At 41.1% G+C, this 26,291-nt stretch overlaps 1 protein-coding gene across 5 annotated transcripts in view; it reads left to right on the plus strand.

Annotated features, from left to right (window-relative positions):
- Positions 1-26,291, plus strand: part of GNB4 (G protein subunit beta 4) — a 67,585-nt gene that overhangs the window by 36,407 nt on the left and 4,887 nt on the right. For 2 of the 5 annotated variants that reach the window (XM_027685416.1, XM_027685415.1), the window contains exons 2-9: positions 15,924-16,020; positions 20,362-20,400; positions 21,119-21,225; positions 22,137-22,200; positions 22,954-23,116; positions 23,313-23,379; positions 23,520-23,721; positions 24,920-25,136. In XM_027685416.1, the coding sequence (XP_027541217.1) occupies positions 15,964-16,020; positions 20,362-20,400; positions 21,119-21,225; positions 22,137-22,200; positions 22,954-23,116; positions 23,313-23,379; positions 23,520-23,721; positions 24,920-25,136 (916 nt within the window). In that variant the 5' untranslated portion in view covers positions 15,924-15,963. Of the gene's footprint in view, positions 1-468; positions 491-7,075; positions 7,308-12,765; positions 13,179-15,923; positions 16,021-20,361; positions 20,401-21,118; positions 21,226-22,136; positions 22,201-22,953; positions 23,117-23,312; positions 23,380-23,519; positions 23,722-24,919; positions 25,137-26,291 lie in introns of those variants that run through there. The other 3 variants (XM_027685419.1, XM_027685417.1, XM_027685418.1) reach the window with 3 other exon arrangements.

The following is a 26,291-nucleotide window of genomic DNA, read 5'->3' on the forward strand; positions in this document are numbered from 1 at the left end:
GGGGCGGCACCACTGCAGCGCGGGGGGAGGCAGCGCTCGGGCGGTGCCGCCGGCAGCGCCCGGAGACCCCCGGCAGGTGAAGCCCCGCGGGCGGGGACGGGCGCGGTGCCGGGTCCGCCGGGAGCGGTGGGGGGTGGGCAGCATCACACGGTCCCGGAGCGCGGGCACAACGCGGGGCTGCGCCCGGGGCTCGGCGGGGAAGGGCAGGGGCAGGGCCTGGGGAGGGTCCTTGGGGTGGTGCCGGGGGAGCGGAAGGGAGGGGAAGGCTCATTGTCCCGGGCGGGGCGGGGGCAGCGACCCCCGGGAGCGGCAGGTCCGGGTGGCACCGCTGGGCTGCGGAGCCTCGGGGCTGCTCCCCGCCCGGGGAGCGGTGCTCGGTGCCCGGGGGTCGGGAGAGACAGCCCTGGCGCTGGAAGTCCCAGGTGGGCAGTGCTGACCCGTGCAGGACGCGCCTGCCATCCCAGCGGGATCGGCTGGACTCGCGGTGCAGGTTTGGAAGTCTGGCAGCAACAGGCAGTTCCCAGGCTTATGGAATATGTAGGGAAGCTCTCCTCTCTCTTTTCCATTTCTGTGCCTGCCTAGAGCTTGTCTTGATGTCAGCATTCCGTGAATTGGTTTGACAAGGGTGGATGCGAAGGTACTCCCCGTCTTTAGGAAAAGTGCAAAGTCATTAGATGCTTTTTGTGTCATACTTCATAGGTATTGCTGGTTTCCACATCCAGATTCTTTTTTTCCAAAATATGCTTTTTTATAATTGTACTTATGGCTGAGGTTATCAGCTTCTTTAGTTTTTAGAAAAGCCTCCAAACTGCTTTTCCAAATTGCTACCAGATATAAATGTGGTAGACAACAAGTTTAGTTTATGCTGTAATATTACCTGAACTAATGCAAGATAAGCCTCTGATCCATTCCCTCCTGTTGATGATACAGTTTGAGAATAGACATGTTGTCTTTTATTAGACTGATTATTGTAGCTTGGAAAAGACAATTTTCCAGGAGGGTTTTCATTTCTGAAGTAGGAGCAGGGTAAGTCTCAAAGCTCAGTATGAGTTGAGGGGAAAAGTGCATTCATTATTAGTATTTGATTATATATAATCAGTTTCTGAAGTAACAGGAGTAGTTGTTCTCTGCTCAGTAGAGAGTATTGGGAAAAGGAGGGAAAAGAATGGCAAAATGGAGCAGAGAGAGAGGAGGCAGGTACCAACCTCTAAAACCTGCCGTAAAAGCGTTGGGAGAGACAAGAACTGTAGTTTTCTGAGTCTGGTGGGATTTATGTGTTCAGTGGAGTTCTGTGTTCCAGTTTGGTCTCTGCTTTGAAAAACGTTTTGTCTGTTTCCTGCTGGGAATGTGAAGGGAGGGATCAGAGGGATTGCTCTGAGAAGTAAGGGGTTCCCAGTGGTAGTTGGGTGCTTTTCCTGCTCTGCCAGTTGTCAGCACAAGCTTGTTCTGGTTTGTAGGGGTTGCCTCATGCAACATCCACGGAGTTACCACAAGAGCATTTGATGTGCTTTCTAGAATTTCATATACTTCCCTAAATATCAGTATAGGATCCAGGAATTTTGGCAGTTCTTATGGGAAATAGTGGGAATATCGGGAAACATGAGTCTGCAAAATCATCAGTGTTCAGAGGAAAACCTGAATCTGCTCCCAGACTTCCACCAGAAGTACGGGAAGTGATGTAAAAGGTGGTCACTAATGTGACAGTGAAGGGACAGCTACAGTGGCTCTAATTACTGGTTAGAGTTGGGGAAGTCTGAAGTCATGTTAGCAGGAATAATAACTATATCAACAAATTAAAATGAAACAAACCACATGACAAGCTCTCATAGTCCTGAAAGCCTTTTAATGGGATGGGAATCTTCAGTGGGTTTTTGCAATGTTTGTTTGTGATTCTTAAGCACCATAGTTGTGGTGAAGTTAATTTGTGCTTCCAAAGAACAGACTGATGGTATCTTGGAAGAAGGGGGCCAGGAAAATGAGGGAGATCATAAATATATGGACATGTCTCACTGTGAGCCTACTAAGGCAAACTATAGGCAGTATTAAATTATTATTTCTTTAAAATGAGCAGTTTTTACAGTGGATAATACAGATGGCTTATAGAGATTCAATAGGTTGAGAACCAAGGCTACTATAATAATAACTTTCATCTGTTAATCACGAAAATACTGAGTTTCAGGTTATAGAGATGTCTTTTTCTGTATTCTATATTGTAAAAGTGCTACAGCAAATAACTGCTGTTCTTTCTCTAGTTTAGCTCTTTCCTGAGGGCTTGGTCTTGATGGACTGCTCAGGTCATTTAGATCTTAAGTAAGAAATTGTTGGCCGCAAATGTCATATTTATGTTGGATTATGAAAGTTTCAACTGTATGTTCATGTTGCTTAGTTGAGTACTCCTATATTTAATGTTTATTTTGTCCAAGTATTTTAATTTTCCAAACAGTTTCTAAAGAAAAACGTGGGACTAGAAAACCTTGCAAAAATATTTTTAATTACAGAACCACATAGTTCTCTCCCAACCCATTATGGAATTTTTTTAAATGCCACAAAATTTATAAATATAAGATTTTGAAGAAATAAAAATACAAAAAACCCCCACAGTATGTAGAGAAGTGGTGATCTTCCTCAGTTACTGTCTTCTCTGCCAGAGTCTTAATTTATGACTATTGTGTCACTGAAGATGGTAATTTGATTTATTCTTTTTTTATATCTGAGGTGTCACTTTAAAATGTGTTATCAAACTAGTAAGAAATTCAGAATCTCTGAACTTGACATGCAGTGCATGCTCCTGGAATGTAAATACTTAGGGACAGTGATAATGCAGTGATTGTGTTTTGTACTTAATACTGTCTGGGAATATCAATGCTCAGATTAATGCAGCTCCCAAGAGCCCAGAACTGGCTGTTTAGAAAGTATGCATAGTATTGCCAATCAAAAAAATATTTTTTAAGTTCCACCAAAATTTTTCACTCCTCTAATTAGATGCAGACCTGTTGTCACTTACTTCATCTTCCGAAGTGTGTAATTAAATTTAGTTGTTATTGTTTTGTCCTTGTATGAAACTTCTGTGTTTTGCAACCTAGAGTTTTGTAATAGAATTTATGTGAAAGATTTGAAACAGAGCTAAAGCAAATGATCACCAAAAGCATTGAGTGTGTGCTGTTCTCTCAAGGCTGTGGTTTGGTACCTGATACCAGTGCAGGGAGCTCACGGAGCTTTCTAGATAACACGAGGCAGTGCTGCACAAAGCTGCAGCTTTAATTAAAAAGATGGTGCTGTTTAGGCTTAGGCTTGGGTTCATGTGTTCAGCAGTGTTCAAACAACCAAACTGTCTTTGCAGAGAGCCTGAAACAGAAAACCAAGGGGGGAACTTCTTAATGCTCTGAAAGAATGTCAGCTCGGGTGCCATCAATGACACTCGATGTGCTGCTGATTGTTGTGAATCGCTGTAGTTACTGTGGGAAATACCGTAGAGAGAACTGGGCTCGAGGTTGGTGAAAGAGAGAATTAATAGAAATACAGATGGACATTTGCTAGCAAATGGTTGTGCAGTTCACTGGCGACAGTTTCGTTTCCCTTACGATTTCTCTGGCTTCCAAAAGTAAGTGAAATGCTGACATATAGTAAACCAAATTTTTATTCAGTTACTGTAACTCTTGCAATCTGTATGTTGCCTTCTGAAAGGACTTCAGATGGAAAGAAGGGGAAAGATAGAAATGCCTGATTTTATTGAAGAGCAAAAGGCACTTTTAACTTTCCACCTATTACATAAAATTAGTTGTTTAGGGGGCAGAATAGGTTTGCCAGTTTGCAGAAACTGTAGTTTTCCCCTCCTTCTTATGTTGGATCTCAAACAAATATTAATCATATGGATTTTCAATGTAAGCCAAGTGTTTGAGTCATTTTGAATCCCACTGTTTTGAAACATTAAAAGAGCTGAGTAATGTTAAGTTTAAAATGATAAGATTTTAATTTTCAAATGGGGAGGGAGGGGAACAAAATGAAATCATCAGATCAATCCCATGATTGAATGTGCTTCTTAAATGAGATTGAAGGTCTTGGAGCTGCTCTCGGTGACAGGCTTGGCAGCTTTACAAGAACAAATCACCTCCTCACAATCAGGAGTGGGAAGTCTTGGACCTGCCTGGTTCATTTCCATCGTGCACTTATTGGTTCAGGTGGTCAGCACAGAGCACCCAAGCAATTTCAGGATAACTTGATGATTTAATTCTTGTTGGATTAATTTTTGTATATGCTTTTGCTGCCCTATATGTATTTATTTGGTTATTTATTTTTAATATAGTAATTAGCATAAATTGCACCTGTGTAGTTTTCTTTTTACATGTTAAAATGCAATGTGTGTGGTATTTATACACATCTAAAGTCTTGCATTAAAATTAAAGGTACTCATTTATGATCTATTGTTGAAACACACATGGTATTTAAAATTGGTTTGTTTAAAAGAACTGTTTGATCTGAGTATTTTTCTGTTGACCCTTTCCGTCATGATTGATTGCTTTGAGTGATTGTTCATATAAACCAATTTTATTCCTAGTTTGGAATAGGAAGACATTTTTCTTCCTACAGATTCTTGATTTAAGTTGGGCTTAGTTGTTGTTGAGCTGAAAAAAAGTATTTCAATTCCATATATATAGAAGCTATGTTTGTCAAAATCTGATTTCACACACTAATTTTAGAGCCTCTGTGTGCATCTAATGATTTTGATAACTTTTGGTGCTCTGACATACAGTTTTGACAGTGCAATGTACTGTCAGAGTACTAAAAAATTAGTAATTTGGGGTATGCTAGGTTTTAGGTAGTTTTATTGTATAAAAGCTTCCCCCCCAATTATAAATTAGGTTTAGGAACATGTATTTATGTTGTGCTGCTCTTAAGAATGCAAAGTGGAGCCCTTTCCTTTGCATGTGCATGGTGCTGATGGGAAGGGGAGGTGGTAGAAGATCTGATGGAGTTTTGTTGCAATCTCAACGTTAGGCAGAGTTCAGAAATAGCACAGGAAAGTTTCCATGACAGCTTAAAGTCCAGATGCCCTAGAATGTCAAGAAACTAATAATGATGTTAGTACCATTTTCCCTCCATTGGAATGGTGGGAAGGACACAGCAGGAGTGGGGGTGCTCCTGACAATCTCAGGGGAGAAGAGTGGTGGTCCACAAGGAAGTGTTTCAGCATTTTATAGGATATTAAATGCTCCTTTTTAATCTTCCTGATGCTTGTGGGGCAAGAAACTTCTCCAGTGCTCTTTTGAGTAGTTTGGTTACAAGCTTTCTAAATACAAAACCACTCCAAAGTGTGGAGAATGAGGTGGCCAGGAAGTAAAACTACGATTTTGGGTGCTACAAAAACAACCTTAATTTCTAAGATATGGAACGGAAGAGGGAAAACTCCTCTCTTGTCTTGGAAGCAGCCCAAAAGAGGGAGCCAGGTTGTTTCTTTATTTTTGTACAGCAGAATAAAAATAAAATTCAAGACCAAACTAAATGGACTGTAAAGGAGTATTTAATGATGTGAGTGCTTAGCTGCTGATCCCCACACTTTAGGAAAAAGCAGCTAGTTGGGAAGGTTGGGTAGCTGGAGAGGGGAAGTCATTAAGGGGTTTTTTCCTGCTCATCTATTAGACTTCATTACAAATGCAGACTGATGGGCATCAAAAGCCAAACACACACATTGGAAAGGGACGGAGTGAAGAAAGTTGACTTTTGCTCCTGATGCTGCTTCAGAAGCTTGAGCAATTTTCTGTTCTCAGTCTCTACAGAAACCTGGTCATAGCCCTTCCTGGTAACTTGGACAGGGTGACAGCTGAAAGGCCAACAGCCTCAGCAAACACTTAAATTGCCGAAGGGTTTCAGAGCTGTGGCTAATGTTTGCCTTTTCATTCAGTCTGGTACCACTGTGCTTTGCTTGTAGCTTCTGGAAGCAGGAGGTCAAGACTGTTTAGCCATTTTTACTAATCTTTCAGTCACCACTGCTGAGAAAAACTCCAAAAATGGTAGTATGCATATCTCAAACACCAAAACCAAAAGTCTTCCAAGAACAGTGTCTGGTCTGTGGTGAAGGCCAGAGCAGAGATGATGCACTCAGCTGAGCTGCTGTTGACCCCTCTCACTGTGACTGATGTACGTGGGAAGCACTTACAAGAACAGCAGTTCCAGTGGATTGGAAAGATATCCTGCAGCAAAGCAGGTTGTTGGAGCCATGGGCTCTCTTGAGGCCATGGTACCTGACTGGTTATTCCTGTCTATAACCTTAGGCTTTGTCTCCACAGGGGAATACTGCTATTTATAGGCTAGTGAGCATCATGCTTTCATGAAAAAGTTTTCATTAAAAAATAAAAAAGTGATCCTTTGTGGAAGACTGCTACAGTTGGGAATATTGTACTTCTTAGCAGCAGCATTTTGTTTCTCTATCCTGTTCTGTTGGAAACTTCATCTAGGGTTACTTTCTTTCCAGTAGGCAGGTGGGTAATTTCTCAATTATGGCCAGTTAAAAATTACTCCCAACTACAGAGACAGCCTTTATTTTGAGAATCCTGCAAGTGTGGAGATAGTTAGGAACCTAGTCCTCCTTATTTCCTTAACATAACATGTTTCCTAAATATTGGATGTAGTATCTTCTTTAAAAAGCAGCTGTTTGAAAACAGGCATTACTGCTTGAGAAACATCAAAAACAATTCAGAAGAGTATGGGTTAGATACATCCATCTCATCACAAGTGGTACCTGAAGTAGTTAAACAGCCCATGTAGTCTTAATCTCATTCTTGCATTAATAGGGGTGAAAAAACAGTACATAGGGTTTTTACTTTGTAGCATGAGATTTCTAATCATTCTGTAAAGTGAGGTTTGTGATAGTTGTTTTTCTTAAAAGGCTTATGACAATATGTATCTCAAAAAAAAATATTTAGAAAACCCTTCTGAAGTAGCTTGAACTCTAATCTGGAAGAGAACTTAATTTTTGTGGCTTCAAATCACAAGTAATTGACCAGAAATGTATTGGGAACCAAAAGCAAAATTAAAATTGGACCTGAGGGAGACAGTTTTGTCTGATCTTTGGATAATCTGTATTAAAAAAAAAAAAGGCAAGTGCTTCTATTCCCTTGTTTCTGTATGAAAGAGTCCAGCTGAGTGTTCCAGCTGCGTGGTGCTGTGAACACATAATGCCTTCTGTAACTTCGGTACCAAGGAGTGTGTGTGGTGCTGAATGGGGAGGAGGAGGGAAGGGTGCTCAGCACTATGTATAGATCAGATCCGTGGTTTTTCCCGAGCTGGTGATGAGTTTGAAAGGATGCAATGTGTGTGTAACTGGTACTGCTGGGCTTTCTGCTCCTCAAGTGTGTGAGAACGCTCCACTTGCAAAAACTGTCAGCCAGAAATTGTTGCAGTCGAGTGAATAGTCATCCGAGTTGAATCGAGGCACTTTTCCTGGAGACACTACTAGTTTCTCTTAATGTGTATTTTCTCCATTGACTTTAAACCTAAAATTATCTGTGTGCTTGGTGCCTTTTATGCACACTGTGCAGTCTGCTCTCTCTCAGATAACAGGAGGCTGCCTCAGTAATCTTTTGTGCCCGTAGGTGCCAGACCACATTTTATATGCATAGCACTGCTTGGCCCTCCATGATGCCACTTCAGTAAACACCAATGTGCTGGCCCCTAAAAAAATCCAAAATCAAACTTGTTTAGAGATGGATTTTAATGTAAATGAGGGTCTTTCAAAATGGCTTTGAATTGTCACTCTGCAGTACATTTTTCCTAGTAAAATGTTAGAATAGCCTCTGGGTATGGCTGGGTATTTGAAAAGACAAAAAATCTCAGCTCACTCCCTATGTGTGTCCACCTGTCTGTGCCCAAGGAAGAAATTGGACTGGAACCATCACTGTCTTCTTAGTTAGGGTTATATCTTTCTGCTTCATTAAGATCTTTCTTGCCACTTCTTAGATGTTTTGAATTGCAAAACCATTAATAATTTGTTCAGTGATGGAGTGTCCTGAGGTCAGTGAACCAGGTTTTTACTGGGGAATTGTTATTATAGTTGCTGAAGACAATTTGAATTTCACATGAAGTTCTGTTTGCAGGGAGTGTGATAAAAATAAATCTGTGCTTATGTACCAAAACATTTTGACCTGGAAACAAACATAATGAGCATAAGATGCAAAAATGTTAATTTTGGAAAAATCACTCTTTTGGACTGTGAAATATTCATGACTTTTAAAAATTCCTTCCTTCCTGTGCTTTTCTCAGCCTTGTGCTCAACACTGAATTTCTTGGTTTATTTTTTCTAGAATCTAGTGTGTGTGGGCAAAGAAGAGTAGGGGCTTTCTATATGTTTTATGAATGTACTTGGCTTAGACTTTCAGTTGGGTTTTAGAAATAAACTCTCAAATCTCTGAGCTTCAGACACCAGTCTCATGAAATGCCAGCCTACTGCATAAAGAAGGGTAAAAGTCTAAAGTTACTGATGGTTTTTTGCTAGCAAACTTAAGAATTATTTCACTCAAACTTCTCAACTGTGATTTCCTTTGTCTGTTTTGTGACTGCTGTTAACAAGGTCGGTATTTGTCGGTCTGTTTGTCTTCCATGGCAACCGTAATAAAACCAGTCATCAAACCCAGCTCTGTGACTGAAACACACCAGAGGTTGATCCTCACAGCACTGAAGTCTGAAGGTGAACACAGATGTTTGTATTTGTCTCATCGAAATTACTTCTGTTCACAACACCAAGGAGTTATTGTGGTAAATGGAGGTGTTTTGATGTGGCAGGCTTTGTTTCAAAGTCATACTAAAATCACCAGCTGAGTAGCTACATGTGTGTCAAATGGCACATATTTATGTTTGTGATGTGTAGGTACTAGGTGTTTCGGCCAAGGAAGGAAGGAGCAATATTGTTGTCTTGAAACTGCTTCTGCCACCCAGTTGGTGGGTGGGGTTGTGTTCCTGATGTAACTGCACGGGGCATGTGGGCACACGAAGAGGGAACACTCTCAAATCCCACTGATTCATTGTTTGCTTGTGAGTGTGTCTTGCGGCCTCTCCTTTCCAGCTGTACATTCAATTTTGAGCACACACTCACATCAGTTCCTTAAAACTGGGGACGGTGTCTGTTGGAGAAATGGGTGTTTAAGTAAGTTCTGCTCATACCCTTCCTCTCGAGAGGCGTTGGTTGATTATTTCCTGTTTTTGTACCAAAGCTATAATGGAGACATATCACTTTAAAACACTTCCAAAATGTGCAGAAGTGCAACAATAGCGCTGACCTCAGCGAGCGAGGTCACACCCAGGCTGCTTCCTGTTTTCTTCTTGGGGAGACCAGAGGCCCTGAATATGGGAGAACTCTCCTGTGCATGTGCCCAGGGCTCAGAAATCACTGTGACGATTAATTCCATCTTGCAAAATTAAAATAACGTAGGGAAAATATTCTGTTAGGATTTCCAGGGTTATTTTATAAATGGTAACCATTTTAAAATTAATAATCATTATTCTCTACTGAGATGGGTAAGATATTCTGTAACTAGTGCATCCCTCAAAAGTATACATTAAAGATAAAGAAAGGAAGGAGGTGAACTGAAGAGGTTTGAGAGGAGAGAAAAAGGGCAAGGTACCCAATGGCACAATTACAGCCCCTACATACTGGTATTTCAACTTATCCCAGCCTCTCTCTGCTGTTATTCAAGTATTAGTTGACCAATATAAAGGCTCCTTGCTTTGTTGTCTTTATTGATGCAGTACAGCTACAAGTCAGAACAAAGGATGCTTGGGAAAATGGATAGCTGGAAAGGTCTCTTTGAGCAACAGGAGAGACAACATAGGGCCAAGGTATAGTAAAAAAAGCCATTACATGTTTAATTTTCCTCAGTGGAGAGCTGTGTGTGGTCCTCAAACAGCTCTGCTGCAGAAAATATTTTATGTAGAATTCTAGCTGAAAGACTTCCTATATGAAGGTCTGTAACTGCAGCACAGCATTAATGCATTTACTTTAAGTGACTGTTGTGCAGGCAGAGATTTCACTTTATATAAAGCTTTGTCCACCATGTCCAAGTTTGTAGATTTTGAACTGTTCTCCAATATGTCAAACCCATTGCCTTCAGGCTGCAAGAAATAAAACCTCTCTGTGTTTTTCTTCTCTATTCCTGGGTTTGGGGAGACATAAATGAGTGGGCAAAGCTGCCAAAGTCTTGTTTAGTACTAAATGAAGAAGTGTTTTATGAAAATCTTCTTTGGCACATCCTGAATATATGAAGTATTGGTCTGTGTGTGCTGGCAGGGCTCAGCTTCAGAGCCAGCACCCCACTGTCCACCCCTGCAAACACTGTCAGCACTCACAGGAGACAAGCAGGTAAATTTACACAAGCAACTTCAGCATATAAAGGTTTTGTGGCCCAAAGCCTGAATGTGTGTGAGTTACCAATATATCTCCTTTGAGAGAAAGCTGGGGTATGCCTTGGTGTCTTTCTCCTATAATTAGTAAGGTGCTGTAGTTAGCATTCCTTATGTTTAGCCACCTGTGTGATCATTAGTAGGAAGGATCACATGAAAGTTATGTGAAACCTCTCTTTCTGCTGCTGTCTCTTGATCACTCGTGAGATCTTGCTGTGTATGAGTTGAAAAACTAAAATTGATATGTATAGGTAAGCACTAATTTCAATTCTGAAGGACTGATTTTTTGATACACGATGAAATTCTTACCCAAATAACTCTTGAGTTGATAGCTCTTAAGAATCTAGTTACACTTTCTGCAGTCCCTTTAATCTCTATATATTTGACACAAAAATAGTAATGCTTTGCTGTGGGGAGGGGCATATTTACACTTCTCTAGTAATTTTTTTCCGTCCTATGTATATGGTGATTTTACAGGGGAATAGGCTAAGCTTGCCAAGGCAAGTGAAAGTGCCCGTTTTTTTAAATACTTCTTTTATTTTTAAGAATATAAATTACTTAGTTTGTAAACTGTAATCTTCTCTGAGACAGAAATACTTGAAATAGAACTAAAGGTTCCTATCACTGCATGCCTGGCTATTCTGCTTCGAGTAACCTGCAAATAGCAGCCTATTTCCTGGCTTTCCAGAGCTCCATCAGCTCTTGGTCCCTGTGCCAGCCCTCTGCTCAGTGCCATGGGGTCAGCAGGTCCTGTCTGATGAACTCTCTGCATCCCAGCTTGTGTAGGCACTGTGTCCTGCCCTGCTGCCTGCTGGGGTGTCACAGGGGTCTGGGCTCAGTGAGTCTTATCAAACTGTGAACTCCAGTGCATTTGGAGTGAGTTTTTACAGAGAAAAGGGTGTTTTTCCAGCCACAGTGTTCTGGGTCCACAGTTTGTAAAGACAGTACTTTGGAGACAAGAAACTGTGGTAATTTGTCACTGCCTGCCTGTATAATGAAGAATTAAACTCTTAGCAAATGGTGTTGCTACTGAATCGGGGGTAATTTATCTCAAGCCTGCCGGTGGCTTTCTTGACACTAGATATGCAGTGGAATCTGACTTAATTAATTATTTTGCCTCGGGAGGCACTTTGTTTTGGTATCAGTAAATTCACTTGTACAAGTCCACTGAGAGAAATTGCACTGAGGGACAGTTCAGCCTGCAAATGGCTGGGGGCAGAGATGTGCTGCCTTGGCTACACAGTGGTTACTGCTCCCTGTATTGTTGCTTCTGATGGAATCATCTCGTGTCCTTGACCCCCTTTCCTGATGCCTTGGCTGTCCTGCCGTGGTGCACCCCTGGCTACCAAAGGTATTAAAAAGTTTTTCCCCTTCCTGTTGCTTGTCCCCTCGAGGCCTCCCTGCCACAGCAGGTGATGCTGTTCATAGTCCATCGTGCACATCATGAATTGCATTTGGAGAGAAGCATCTGACTTCTTCATCAGAGGTGCTACCTCTGAATGCTGAAAAGCGGATAACACTAGGGATCTGCATCTAAGGGAAGTCAGAGTATTTTTTCTGTGACTCAACATTTATTAAAAATAGGAATAAGTCAGGGAGGTAGGCATTACATTACCCCAGTGTCCTGAGGTGGCAGGAGGAAGCCTCACTCCTTCTGCCCATACAGGTAGAAGAGCTGGTGGCTTTGCTGTGTCCATGACTGAGGGCTCCTGGGGAAATTCATGTTTGGAATAAAGATTTTTTTCCAGGCTGTGAAGCTGTGCTCCTTCCTGGCTGTAGTATTTTGATCTTCCTGGAGGGGAGAACGAACAGGCATGTGTCCTTTGTAACCTAGTACAACACTTGTTGAATCCACTGAGGTTTTCAGTAATTTGTATGAGGAAAAAATTGCAATATAGAGATGACCTCCATTGTGGCAATCCCTGTAAGCCCTGCAGAAGCAGTCCCAGCATTTAATCTGATAAAAACCAAATTGTTTATCTGATGCCTCGTAGCACTGGAAAATAGCACACTTCGAGGTTGTGGTGATGACCTGCTTCTCTGCACTGAGGACAGGTTTATAGGATGCAGCCTCTGCTTGGCCAGTGCTGCCAGGCATCTCAGGTCTGAGTTCTTGCTGTGCTTCACTGATACACTTAAAAACATACAGCAGGTAAATGTAGTCTAGCCAATGGTCTGTGGACATAACTACATCTTCAACCATATCACTGTAGCATCAGAAGTATTAAAACAGGCACAGATGCATCCACAAGTTCCAGGCATCCAAGCAGGTGTTTTATCTTCCTGTGTTGCTGTCGTGATTCTGCTGACATCAGTCGGGAGTTTGACAGGAATTCGGAGACGCTGCTTGCAGGGTTAGTGTGAATCTCAGAGGCATCTGTGAGAGCTTCCTCCCTGCCCACTCAATTTCTGTTCTTTCCTGTGGGCACATCAAAGTAGTACTAAAAAAAAGAAAAAGGTAAAAATCCCAAGTGGAAGCATCTTACTCCCAGTTCTGCTAAATACTTCATGGTGGGGGATGATCTGAACACAGAGGCCATCGGGAGCTGCCGCCAGCCAATGCAACAGTGTTGGATGTGCTTCAATTTAATAGTTAAACTGTGCACTTAGTTTGTTTACTGTAGTATCCTGCTGTTTATACATAGCTTAAGAATATCTCAGAGCTTGCTGTTCAGCTGCTGCATACTGGAAAGGAACTTTAATGCTTAAAGCTGGAGTAATCCAGTTCTAAAAGGAACCTGGATTTTGTGGGAATGTGTGCTGGCTTGAAGGCCGTTCTGTTCACTGAGGTATAGCTTGACCTTGAACCACTGACACGTTTCTGCTGAGCAGTAATGCTAAGGCCCTGCAGATTTAAAACATAGTGGTGCTACCAGGGCTTTTCCACTACCAACAAAAAATATTTCTTTCAAAAAATATGAAAGGTCATTGTCCTTTTATTTGCTTCGAAATTATAGCTGAACGTGGGTGGGTGGGTGAGGAGACTTCTGGAGCTGGATTTTGTCCATGTAGGAACTTGGAGAAGTGTAACATAATTTAAAGCTGTGTAGCTGCTGGTGCAGGAATGGCATTAATGGTGAACAGTGCTGATACAAGTAACAATAAAGTCCCTAACAGTGACTTTGTGGTTGGTGTGCAGGATGGTCACTGATGGACTTCGAGTGCCAGTGCAGTGCTACAGCTCATTTCCTAATATGCTCACGGTTTTACCTATGAATAAAAAAACCCCCTGACTTTAGGTGGCTGTGACTGGCCATGCATGCTTCCAGGTGTGAATATTGTCACTGTCTTTATGATCAATAATTCTCTGTGTTGAAGTGACTGTTTACAGAGCACTCAAGTGTGTGGCACATCACAGGGCAGAGGCTGACTTCCCTTCTCAGAAAAATAGAGACACATCAACTTCTCTGTTAGGAATCTTTATCTTCTGTTAAAAATAGCACACAGGACTACTAAACATTGGCAGGCAGCACGGCTGGCTGGCTTAAGACCTTTGAGACCATTGTTTTGTCTGTGTTACCTTTGAGTAGGTTCTAGATAAAAAAAGGAAAATCACAATGAAAAGATTAATTTGACACTGTCAGAACTGAAAGTGGGGCTATATTTCATAGAGGTATAGCCATTAAATGCATTAAGATTGTATTTAAATTGATAGACTTTAAAGGTATGTGATTAAATGTGCGTCCTAAAGGGATGTTTTTAATGCTTAATTTTTAAAATCAGACATGAGTGCTGATGACTTCTATGTTATACCTGCTGTGCATTAAGTAATGTTAAGTAGTTTAGGCATCTGAAATAGGAACATGATAGTCAATGAAGTAGTCTAATACTCACATGTGAATTACAATGTCTTTGTAGTTGAACAGAGCACAGGTTTAAGGAAGGAAAACCTCATAGTTTGTTTACATATGGCTGGAAATACTAGTTAGACATAAGTCACCACTTCTGTTATTGGTTTGGATGTATATTGATCTGGAGATGATCCAACTTATGTATGTTTGTGAGTTTGTTCTGAAACGGACTTTGCAGTGAAGCACGAGGTTCAGATTGATAAAAGGAGTAGATGGATAATTAATGAAGATACTTTTCTTCTTGAGTCGCTAGAAATTTTTTAGCTCTCAAGCACTTGTTTAAGGTGTTAATCCAGGGGTGTTTATCTTATTAGTAAATTGCTTTGAACCAAAATTTCTCACTCTTTTCAATCTATGAAGTGTTGTGTTTTATAGATAGAGAAAAGCTTTCAGAGTCAGTCTTTTAGAGCACATCACTACTGGACTACAAAGAACCAGGATCTAGACCTAATAAAGGGGTTTCCCTACAACTTCCCAGACACTCTGTGACCCTTCTTCCTCTGTTTTTTGGCCATTTTTCAGTGGACTAAATAAGCATAAAATAATGTTTTGAATGGGTTTTTCTTTCTGCTTCTTTTCCTTCCTTCCTCAATTTTCATTTTGTGAGCAATACTCACAAACTTTTGTCTTTCTTCTTCTATGAGCTAGAAGTGGTTTGGCTTTCTAGATAATGTCATGGGACCACCACCATCACCTTTCTGGTGTGCTTTTCCAATCATGAAAAAATTACAAATAGGTGCCTGGCTTGTTTGTGAGCAAGTTCCTTTCTGATGTTCCTTTCACTGCAAGGATATTGAAGTCTCCGTGTGTGTGAACAGACTTCAGAGGTCTCTGTAGTGGTTGTGCTGCTGTGCTGGGAATAAAGAGGAAAATTGATCTGAGGGAACTTTGTTCGACACACTGAAAAAAATCTGATGCAAAATCTGATTTGAAAAAAAAAAATCACTAACCTGAAAGTGTACCTGCATGAAGTCTTACTGTTAATTGATCTTCTTATTGAGGTTGCTTTGAGTCCTCATTCAGATGAGAACTGCTTTAGGCAGCTGAGGGCTGTATCAGCATGAGGATGCTTTTAGGGATGGTTCAGGCATTGCTTTCCCTTCTCACTGCAGGGGGGCCTTTGAAATGAAAACATCATTGTGCCTTGCCCAGGGAAAATATGGGAAAAATTGGAGAAAACCTGCTATTTCAGCTGTAGTCAATGATTCAGAAATTTCATCTGTAATTAAAACCAAGCCTGCCCTGGCTGTGCTGTGCAAGGTGCCTGTGTCACACCCCTGTTTAGCCCAGAGGTGAATGTTGAGGGGACCTGCAGCCTTTGCTCTCTGTTGCCATCTTGGGGCACAGAATTTGTGACGGAGTTTTCCGGGCGGGTGAGCAGAGCCCTGCTACAAAACAGGTTCTTAAAGTACAGTGGGTGGTTCTGTTGACAGTTGCTTCTATATTCAAAATAGATTTCACTTAATTCTACTTCTCATGGTAATTCAGGGATTGAAATCATTTAAGTCTTGCCAAATTCATTAAAGACAGTGTACTAAAGGGAATATCTATTTGGAAGCCTTTCCAAAGGCAGGATAAATATATATATATATATATATATATGGGTTTGTGGGGGATTTAGTTTTGTTTTTTAAAGAGGAGAAAGTGATACTGAAACTTATTTTTCTTCCCTCTTATTGGCAGGTTTTCTTCACCAGTGGAGTGTGAGAAATAGAGGCTGAAGATGAGTGAGCTGGAACAGTTACGGCAGGAGGCAGAGCAGCTGCGAAACCAAATCAGAGTGAGAACTGCTAATTGCTTGTTTTTCATTATAGAGTTCCTCCTTTAAGGGAATAAATTGTAAAGATCACATCTATTACTTACACCTGTGTAAGTTGTGCAGAGCCTAAAATGTTTTTAGAATATTTGTTTAAAAATCAGAAGAGCCAATGGTATAATGAAGTGCATTCTTAGTATTTCTTGAACAATATGTTTTATTTCCTGTTGAAGTTCTCTAAGTTTTGGTTTTAGGGGTGTATTTGTCTCTGCAAATTTTTTTTTTATTTTGGGTTTTTAAAACAAGAGGGGAGCAGCAAACTTATAGAACTTTGGCATGACAAGCTGGGCTTAAGGGTATTAGAAAAGCTTGTTCTGGGCTAAAAGTGATGACTGTGCTGCCACTCTTGATCAGCCTGCAGGTCACAGCATGGACTGTGAGAGAGAACCTTCCAGGGTTGTCATTTCTACAAGCCCTATTTCTTTGCTTCCTGTTGAATTTATTTTTTTTTAAATGCTGATTCCCCCCCATATGTTCTAACTTTTTATTGTATTTACTCACTGAAGATAAACCAAATATGAGCTGTCATCCCCAAAGTCAGTTTTCCAGGAATCTGTTGCAACATGCCTGTACATTTCAGTGATGCCGTTTTCAGGAAAGTACAAAGCATAATAAGGATATTCAAAGTCTGTTTATTTTTAATCAAGATTTTCTAAACATGAAGCATCCATAAACCTGATTTATATGGGAATGCCTTATTTGCAAGCATTCCTATCAGCAGGGAACGCAGGTTTCTTGGAATATGTTGCACACTGACTTTTTTTAGCACGGCATCTGCTGGCAGCAGTTGTTGTGTGGTGTCTCCTGCTTCGTGTGAGGCTGCTTGTTGGTGTCAGCCATGTGGAGAACACACTTCATGTTTCAGGAGTTGTGTTGGGGGCAAGTGTTGCTTTCCTGCTGCTCATTCAGCGTCCCATCATTTTCACTTAAAACACTCTGGAAAGACAAGGGTGGGATCAGTCAGCGCTGTGGCACTGGGTGCCCCTTCCAGCAGCTCTGTAAGACATGCAAATAAATTTTAGTTTAAAATACTCTTTTTTTTTTCTATTGAAGCTTTATTACAGCGTTGCACAAGTAAAAGTTGTATATAATTTTTCAGTTCTTCCTCTGCCTGATGTGTGAAGACTCTGTCATTACATGACATCAGGGTGAGCCAGTTAAGTCTGTTCAGTCTTGGTAATCAATCAGACTGGTTTTATGTTTTATTCAAAATTGTGTGAAGGAAGAGCTGCCAGGAGAGCTCCACTGTGCTGCAGGAAAGTTTGCTTCTTTTTTAAATTTTGGAGCATAAAAATCTGATTGGCTCTTTGTATAATGACTCCATTTTGTGGCTTTATGTCAATTTAACATTTCCTTTGTAACTCTGTCACCCAGCCTTGTAACTGGATCTATCAGGTGTAGCTGAGTAACCAGGGCTGTATTGCCTTTGGAGTCTTCTGGCTCAGCAGTGGTAATCAGGGATTCCTCTTTGGATCTGAGTGCAGGGTTGGATACCTTTTGCTTAATTCTGACTTCAGATAAATATGCAATTTACAGATGCTCCTGGTGACTTAATAACCAAGAAACTTTCTGACTAAATAATTCAGTTTCTTATTTGTATAGATCACTGTTTATCTTGCTTATTAAATCATTGCACAGTTTTCTTTCTAAATAGGTGTTTGTTTGGGATGGATAAGAGGATAGGTACAGGAGCTAAAAAAAAAGTTCTTTTTAAAGTGTCTAGAATTATTGGGCTGGTGATTTTCAGGAGTTATTTTTGATGCACTCCTAATATAGGTGAGGTCACTACCAGCATTTGATGTTTTATATATAGCTAGAATTTTGCTGTCTTACTTGTTTACAGCTCTTGGGTTTTGTCTGATATTTCCTCTAACAGTATAATCACAAAAATCAGCTTTGTGCTTAGAAGTGAGGTCCAGATCAGATTGTACCTACCAGCTTCCTCAAGTGTACAAACTGCAGTGCAGAGCTGTCCATTCCCCTTTTTTTAGTCTGCAGTATTTTGGAAGTGTTTAATGATTTTTAATTTTTTTTTCCAATGTCTTGGTGATGTGGGTACCTGTGTCTCCCCATGCAGTAACTGCAGCTGTAGCTCAGTTCTGTACACAGACAGTGTTGGAGGAATAACCTAAGACTGCCAGAATTTTTAGTGCAGGAGGTTTGAACACTGAACTGTCAGATCTGTCAGATGAGTTTATGGTTAAAGTTAATTCCCAGTTCTCCCTATAATAAGAGTTCCCTTGTGATATGTGTGTCCTCACTTTGAGAACTGAAATTGAGGATAATGATTTTTGGAAGTGCTGCTTACTTGGCACAGTGTCACTTGAGCCAGACATTTTGAACAAATAGGCACTATATGTAAAAAAATCCATGAATTTTGAGGAAAAAGTTGCAATCTGAGGTGCATGTGTGCTTGGAAATCATGGGGGCTGCACACTGATCAAGCAGGTAGATTTTTCTCACCAATTTTGCATTGTCCACTGCATGAACTGAGAAAATCTACAATTACATAGAGGAGCTTTTTTATCTTTTGACACTAATGATTCTGTTACGATGATGCTCACGTAGAAATGACAATGTCAGTGTAAGAATCAAAACAGTCTCTTGAAACTCTCCTGTTCCTGCAACTTTGCCAGTCATATGGCAAGTGTTAGACAGCCTCAAGTATAGGTGTTGCTCATAGCTCTTCCTTAAAGAGAAAAAATGCTTTGTCTCATTCAGACTGCGTTGAGAAATCATTTTATGTTGAACATCTTTAAGTATTTCAACTAAACCAAACAAGTAAAGTCGTTTAATATCCAGTGTGTTTCTTCCTGTGGATGAAGTAAGTCCAGAGTGCTAAGGGATTTGCTGCTCTGGTATTTTAAACCCCTCCTGATTCCAGACGTCAACATTTTATAAATATTTCTGCAGTTCAGACATTATAAAAATAAGTTGAGATGACTTAATCCACTCTCAGGCTTGCTTCTTGGGAGGAGAGCTATAAAGGGTGGTCAAAATAAACATGCACTTAAGAAATGTTGAAGTTGCAATGTCAAGTAACTCTCAAGCAAGAGCTTGAAAAAAAAATTAAGATCATGGTCTGAAAGTGTTGATGCAGTTCCAAAATGTGTGAGTAAGTGTTTCCGTTCCTCCTCTCAGAGAGGACATTGCCATTTGTGCACAGATTGAACTGTGGTGGGGTGGGGGGGACACACAAATGTGTGGTGAAAACCATTGTTTTTGGGAGACTGGAAAAATCACAGGAGTTCAAGAGGGTTCTGTGGCTTGATCCTTCAGTTGGGCTGTGGATGGTTTTAACGTAACTTGTGCTACACAGTTCCTGTCTAATTTTAAGCCAGTTTTAAACCAAGTTTCTCAGAAGGAGTTGCTGACCATGTGCCTGTTTCAGTTTTTCAAGTACAGGGCCTCAGTTGCAGGAGGGCAGTGCAGCCTCAGCTGCAACTAAAACCGGGTTTTGCAAAATCAGTGTTGTGGACCAGGCTCAGTGGTGCTCACCTGTGTCAGATGTTCAGTCTGTGACTGATTATGTTAATGCAAGGAAAGTCTGGTGTTTAGGTCAAGTTGAATCATGTGGAGAAAATAAGTCCTATGTCCATGCAGTCTGACATAAGGAAAAAAGAAGGAATGTCTGTATGGAGAGCTGAGCACCACTCGTTCCATGAAATGAGTGAGGACATTAGTAGATTCATTTTTTCCCCTTCATTTTGCATCAAATGCATCACCAGGTGAAGAAGCTTTGGTAATCCTGCTGTCTGTCCTGCTCAGATCCTGCCTGTTGATTTCCATCCTGCCTCTCCCAACTGGCACTGTCACCTCTGTGATACCAAGGGGGTTGATAATTAATGTACAGCCTCACGTGGCACAGAGCTTGCTAATCATGTGTAATATATGGTTGCTTTTCCAGGTGGATCAGTTCTTCCCTTGTGCTCAGCACACCCTGAGCAAGCACATCCACCCCAGGGAAGGAATACAGGGAAAAGGGTAGGCACTGGGACTTCAGGATGGCTGCAAGTGCCTTTGAATCCCATAGTCTGTAGAAAGGGAGATTCAAAGGCTGCTGGGGCACAGCCCTTCCTAAGTCCCTTTTCCTCCACTACCCCTAGTTGTGTGCCAGTGCTTTAGATCCCCTGAACAATCCAACCAGTTAGGGTGACAGAAGGTGTATGGGATGTCAGCTGGTGGTGGTGTGTGGCTTTTTGAGTGTGTTGAAGCCTAACTTGAGTTATTTTTCGTTTAGACACTCTCTCAGTTGATGCTCAGTGTTGCCTTTCCAATTCAACTTGTTCCATTCTTCTGTTTCAGGATGCCAGGAAAGCGTGCAGTGACACAACTCTGGCTCAGGTATGTTCCTGATTCTTTGTATAGGCTGTTACTTGGTAGATAAAAAGTTAAAAATACCAGTTTATGACTGTTGCATGTTCCTGTTCAGTAACTGAAAGAATGAAGTGAAAGAAACCTTTGGAAATGTGCTGTGTATTTAAAACAGAACAAAACAATACCACCAGAAAAACCCAAATAAACAAAACAGGAAAAAAATCCAACCAGTCAAAAACCCCCCACCATCTTAATGGATCCTGCTTCCAGTTCACCTTTTAAATAGAGCATGTTTATTGTGTTTAATGTATTTAGAAAGACTTCAATAAATGTCTTTTAGCTGTATTTTGGGATCAAAAAGATTTTGCATTTAAAGTTCTACCGTGCTTTAAAAAAGTAACAGTGCAGTAAACATTGGAGGATTTTCTTTCCTTGGTTTTAATTGAAAACTTTCAGATTTGATAACCTGAAATAACCTTACTATTACACAGTAGTGTTTTAAAAAGCTTTCCTGAAGTTTCAGGTGTAGCCATCGTGAAGAGTGTTACAGTGTGTCAGCTGTAAAATCTGCTTTTGTCAGTGTTGCAAGGACCTAATCCCGGGTGTGCAATAGTAGCCCTTTTTTGTTTGATTTTGTTGTGAGCCAAGGCAGATTATGTTCTATCAAAGTTCACATGTATTTTTGTTATCTCGTGCATTAAAAATAGTTCTCAGTATCTCAGGGGTTTGTTTTATTTATTTTTAGATCACAACAAGTCTGGACTCCGTGGGTCGGATCCAAATGCGGACCCGGCGCACGCTTAGAGGTCACTTAGCCAAAATCTATGCCATGCACTGGGGATCTGACTCAAGGTTGGTACAGGGGAGGCTTAAACCTGCAATGTAAGGGTTGGAAATCAGGTTGTCAGCTTCAGGTTTAATGTCAGGTTTTGGGAGTCTTATGGAGTGATGTTGGTGCCCTTGCAGGGGCATCACAGGTTTTTTGGGTTTAGTTATACTTTGCCTTCTTAAAACTGCAGAGGGGTGATAGAGAAGCCTTGGTTGAGAGGAGAGGTACTTGGCTTGTTCTTACTATGGGTATTTTCCCTTTTCCTTCTTTCATTTTTAACCAAGTTTTTGAGTCTGTTTAAGCAGAGGAGAGTATGTGGTGAGGCGTATTTTTGGAGTGCTGGGCATTGTATTTTCCAAGATGTTGAATAATCATGTAACTGCTGTGATAACAAAGATTTCAAAACTTTACGGACCAATTTTATTTCACTGAAAAAAAGATCCTTTTGTACATAGTGGGAAAAGTTGGAATTTTGCTATGCTGCCTTTAGAGCAACTGATGGTCAGGTGGTAACACTGCCTCGTGTCTCTGTCATGTTGTCCAGAGAGGAATACATCTGGACTGTGCTCTCCAGATTTATTTTCACCTAAATTCCTTATTTGCTTTCTTGTAACTGTGTAGTTAGAATATTATGATATGAATAATGAAAGCAGTCGTGGAGGGAGTTCATAAAATGCGTTTTCACCAAGTTGTGTTCAGTGCTAATCATGAGTCCCTGTGCACATGTGACTCTTCAGTCAGGTCATGTGTAGATCTAGATCTTTGCAGACTTTTCCCAACAAATGCACCCCTCCAGTGAAAAAGAAAAAGCAGAGGGTAATTGAGAAATTATGAAACTTCTGAATCACTTGGTAATCATGAATGATGAATGTATATTTTGAGATTTTTGTGGTTTGTTTTACATTAACATATTTTATTTTATGTTTATATTTAGGCTACTAGTCAGTGCTTCTCAAGATGGAAAATTAATTATTTGGGATAGTTATACAACGAATAAGGTACTTATTTATAATCTTTGTCAACAGTTAATGTATGATTTGTGTGTTTGAGAAGGCTTGTGTCTGTTTTTTCTATGGTTGCAAGTCAATTAAAAGCAGCAGTGTTTCTAATTCAGGCATAATTTTTTGTTCCTTTTTTGACTAGCTGATTACTAGTGATATGTTGTAGGGTGTGTTTCTGAAGCAACAGTTAATTACATAGCTAATATGTAACATTTTCACTCTTAAATTGCTAGTGCAGTAGCTGGTAGCTGTTGCTCTCTGCCTGTCTGGTGTTCTTCTGAAACTAATTTGGTTTTGAATTGTAGAAATACACAACCTCAGAATTTACAGGAAGGTTTTGGGTTTGAGGGCAGAGAAAGGAGAAGGAATTTAAAAAGCTGTGCTTACATAAACTGTCCAGTCTCCTTGGGCACAACTATCCTGTCTTACAGCCTATAGCTCAAAAATGTAAAAGAGTTGGACAAAGAAATTAAGTAGAATAAACAAATGTTGTGAGTGTTTAAGTTTAGGATAGCTTTGCTCTGGAGTAGTGTCATGCTGAAGTTCTGTATATGTGCCCTGCAGATACTGCTGGTATCTGTCATCCCAGTGTGTGTGGATGTGTAAATATGGAATGAGCTGTAATACGTTGTAAAATCAGATACTGAAACTTATAGTGCCCAGTGCCCGTGGTGTGTTTGAGCTGCTGAACGAGTGACTGGGTGAGTGTGAGCTGCTGTCCGTGCCCTCACGAGCTGTGTCTCTCCCAAGATGCACGCCATTCCCTTGAGATCCTCCTGGGTGATGACCTGTGCCTACGCTCCCTCTGGCAACTACGTGGCCTGTGGTGGCCTGGACAACATCTGTTCCATATACAACCTGAAAACCAGGGAGGGGAATGTGCGGGTGAGCCGGGAGCTGCCGGGACACACAGGTCAGCCATGGTTTCCTTCCACTTGGGTTCGTTACTGCACCACAGGAAACCATCTCACTCTGAGGTGTGCTGTGAGCTGTGCAACAGTGCTGTTGGTCACACACTGGCTGTGGGAGAACTTTGATGCTGTTCTTGGATTTTAAACTTGCAGTTATTATTCCTGGGTTGGAAACTAACATAACTGTTTTGTTTTTAGGATACTTGTCCTGTTGTCGTTTCCTAGATGACAACCAAATTGTCACTAGCTCAGGAGACACCACTTGGTGAGTTTTTGAGCTCTGTTGGCCTTCCCTCACCCCCTCTTTATTTTTTTTCCTCTCTCCAGTGCCTTTATTTGTATTTGAAACTTGAACTCTGAAATAATCACAGACACGGTGTTAATGTTGTAACCTTTTATCTGCAGCGCTTTGTGGGACATTGAAACTGGTCAGCAGACCACCACGTTCACTGGGCACACTGGAGATGTGATGAGTCTCTCCCTAAGTCCAGACATGAGGACTTTTGTTTCGGGTGCCTGCGATGCCTCCTCGAAGCTTTGGGATATCCGGGATGGAATGTGCAGGCAGTCGTTCACAGGGCACGTGTCAGACATTAATGCAGTTTGTGTAAGTGATCCTTTGTATTTCCACGTGGGAAGAAAGGGGGAGGATAAAGGCTATATTTACATGAATTCAGCTACTGAGTTACCTTGATTTAAAATCAGTTAGTTAGGGTAGGGACTGCTAAATTGGAGAAGGTTGTCTAATAAATTATGATCTAGTTTGTAACTGAATTATTATTGCCATTATCTGTGATGCATTGAGCTGTTCTTGGAATAGTTTCAGCAGTGTTTTTGTTCAGTAACTGAGACATCACTTTTTTTAAGAAGTGAAGAATGGACTAGGGAGATTTTTTGCAATGTAGCAATGTGTTAAAAACTGAAAAATGTAAATAAATGCAATATACTGAGAGGATGCAAAACAGCCAAGTGTCCTCATCTTAAAGGTTTTGGTTGAACAAAAGTATATTTAATATCTTCTTTGAAAAGAGCTTTCAGAGAAATATTCTGGAAGGCAGAGTTAAAAATCAGTCCTGATGTTGAATATTCCCTGGAATAATTTGGTAATATTTATAAACTGGATTATATTTCCTGTCTGTCATAGTAACACTATGTTCTGATCTGCAAGATACAAGCCCTGGTAAATAGGGAATGAAATCTAAGTCTAAGCTGCATCTGTTTTTGATAAACATGAAAAATTATTAAGGCTGAGAAAATACCGAATGCATGACCAGTCCAAAAATGCAGATCCTATACTTAGACCTGGACCCTGAGATGTGCTGAGCTCTCTCCATTCCCGTTTCAATCAATATGGATGTTGAGAGGATGACTCGGATTTGCAGTAGATTTTTTTTTTAAATTGAATTGCTTACAATCTTCTGTCTTGGCTGAGCCAACCTGGCTGACCAGCTCAGGATGGAACATGATGTTCCACTTCTCCCAAGTCTTCCTGGCCCACAGGCAGGATGTACAGAACTGGGGTTTGCTCTGTTCTGTAGGAGTCAGCTGCATCCCCTGTGACTCCTGTTACCCTGCACGTGGGAACTGGCTGGGTACAATTCCAGTCCTCAGGTGTCACCAGCACTGTTCCAGAGGGGTTTCCTTGCATAGTTGTTTATATGCATTTTTTAACATGCAAATATTTCTTTAAAATTCTGTCTTCCTCTGGTCACCCTGGCAAAATAATCCTGTCATGTTCTTAAACTCCTGCATGAACAATGTATTTTTCTGGTGTCAAACTTTTGTCTCTTAATTAAAACTTCCAGTTTTTCCCTAATGGACATGCATTTGCCACTGGATCCGATGATGCCACTTGCCGGCTCTTTGACCTCCGTGCAGATCAGGAATTGATGATGTATTCCCATGACAACATCATCTGTGGGATCACCTCCGTCGCCTTCTCCAAGAGCGGGCGCCTCTTGCTCGCGGGTTACGATGACTTCAACTGCAACGTGTGGGACACCCTGAAAGGGGAGAGGGCAGGTGAGGACACACAACTGCTGGGAGCTGTCCCAGGGGATGTTCACACTCTGTGCAGAATGCAGAGCCAGTTCATGGCCAGTGCTGTTGTTGGTGTTATGGAATCTGCCTGCTTCCTTTTAACACTGTTCTTTTGGAATGGCACCCTTTTATTGCATTTGGTTCTGTGTTCCAGTAGTTACACTGCATTTCAGTTCCATCTCTGGTGTGTGCAGTAAATGCTGCAGTCGGTGGAACAGGCCTGTTTTTGGGAATGAGCCATTACAGATCTCTGTGCTGGGAGATCTCAGCTCTTGGGGCTGAGGAACAGCCTCCAAAATGACGTTACATCTCCAGAAAATGCATTTCATTGAAGTATGTGAATTTAAGTAATACAGAATTACACATTTGCATTGACTTCTGCACCCATTCAGAGGCAGTAATTCTGATGTAGGCTTTTTGCTTTGGGGACCATCATTTCCTCCTGTTGGGAGAGAGGTGAAGTTGGACACTTCTGGTCCTTGAATTAGTCACTTCTGTCAGGACACAGCATGTTTATAGCACAGCTTTGTGCTACTTACAGGAACTTAAATGCTGGGGCATGGTTCAGTTCTGAACATCAGTTCTGCTTTTCAGACTGAAAATAGATCCTTTTCCTTAAGGGACATGTGGGTAGCTGAGTTCTGATAGACCTGGGTGTGGAACCTTGGCAGAGCAGACAAGGGCAAGAACAGGCAGAGGGAAAGCAAAAGCAAAGCAGGAAGAGGCAGGATAGTGCTCCTCTTCTGATAGTCTGACATGATATGTGGGGGATTTGTGATCCTGAGGGTTTGAAAAACTTGGGAAACTCAAGGTGGCTCCTGTTACCCGGAGATTGTCAGGACACATCATATTTGATTTTGGAAATACTTGATGGCTGAAATTGTGGACAGCATTGCTGAAAACAGGGGACAGACAACCTGATTAGGGATGAGGACATCTTTGGGGCAGGAAGGAGACATTACATTGTGAGGGCAGAGAGAAAAACAGAGGCGATACTGTGTGTATATGTTTTTAAAACATATTGTTGAGTTTCTTGTTGTGTTCTTTATGGTTCTTCAGGGTAAAGGCAAAAAGGATAATTAAAATCCTGCATTACAACTTCTTTTAGTAAATTTAAGACTTGCCTGGGAGAGCAGA

The sequence above is a fragment of the Neopelma chrysocephalum genome, unplaced genomic scaffold (assembly GCF_003984885.1).
Source record: "Neopelma chrysocephalum unplaced genomic scaffold, ASM398488v2 Primary Assembly neopelma1_69, whole genome shotgun sequence".
Lineage (NCBI taxonomy): Eukaryota > Metazoa > Chordata > Aves > Passeriformes > Pipridae > Neopelma > Neopelma chrysocephalum.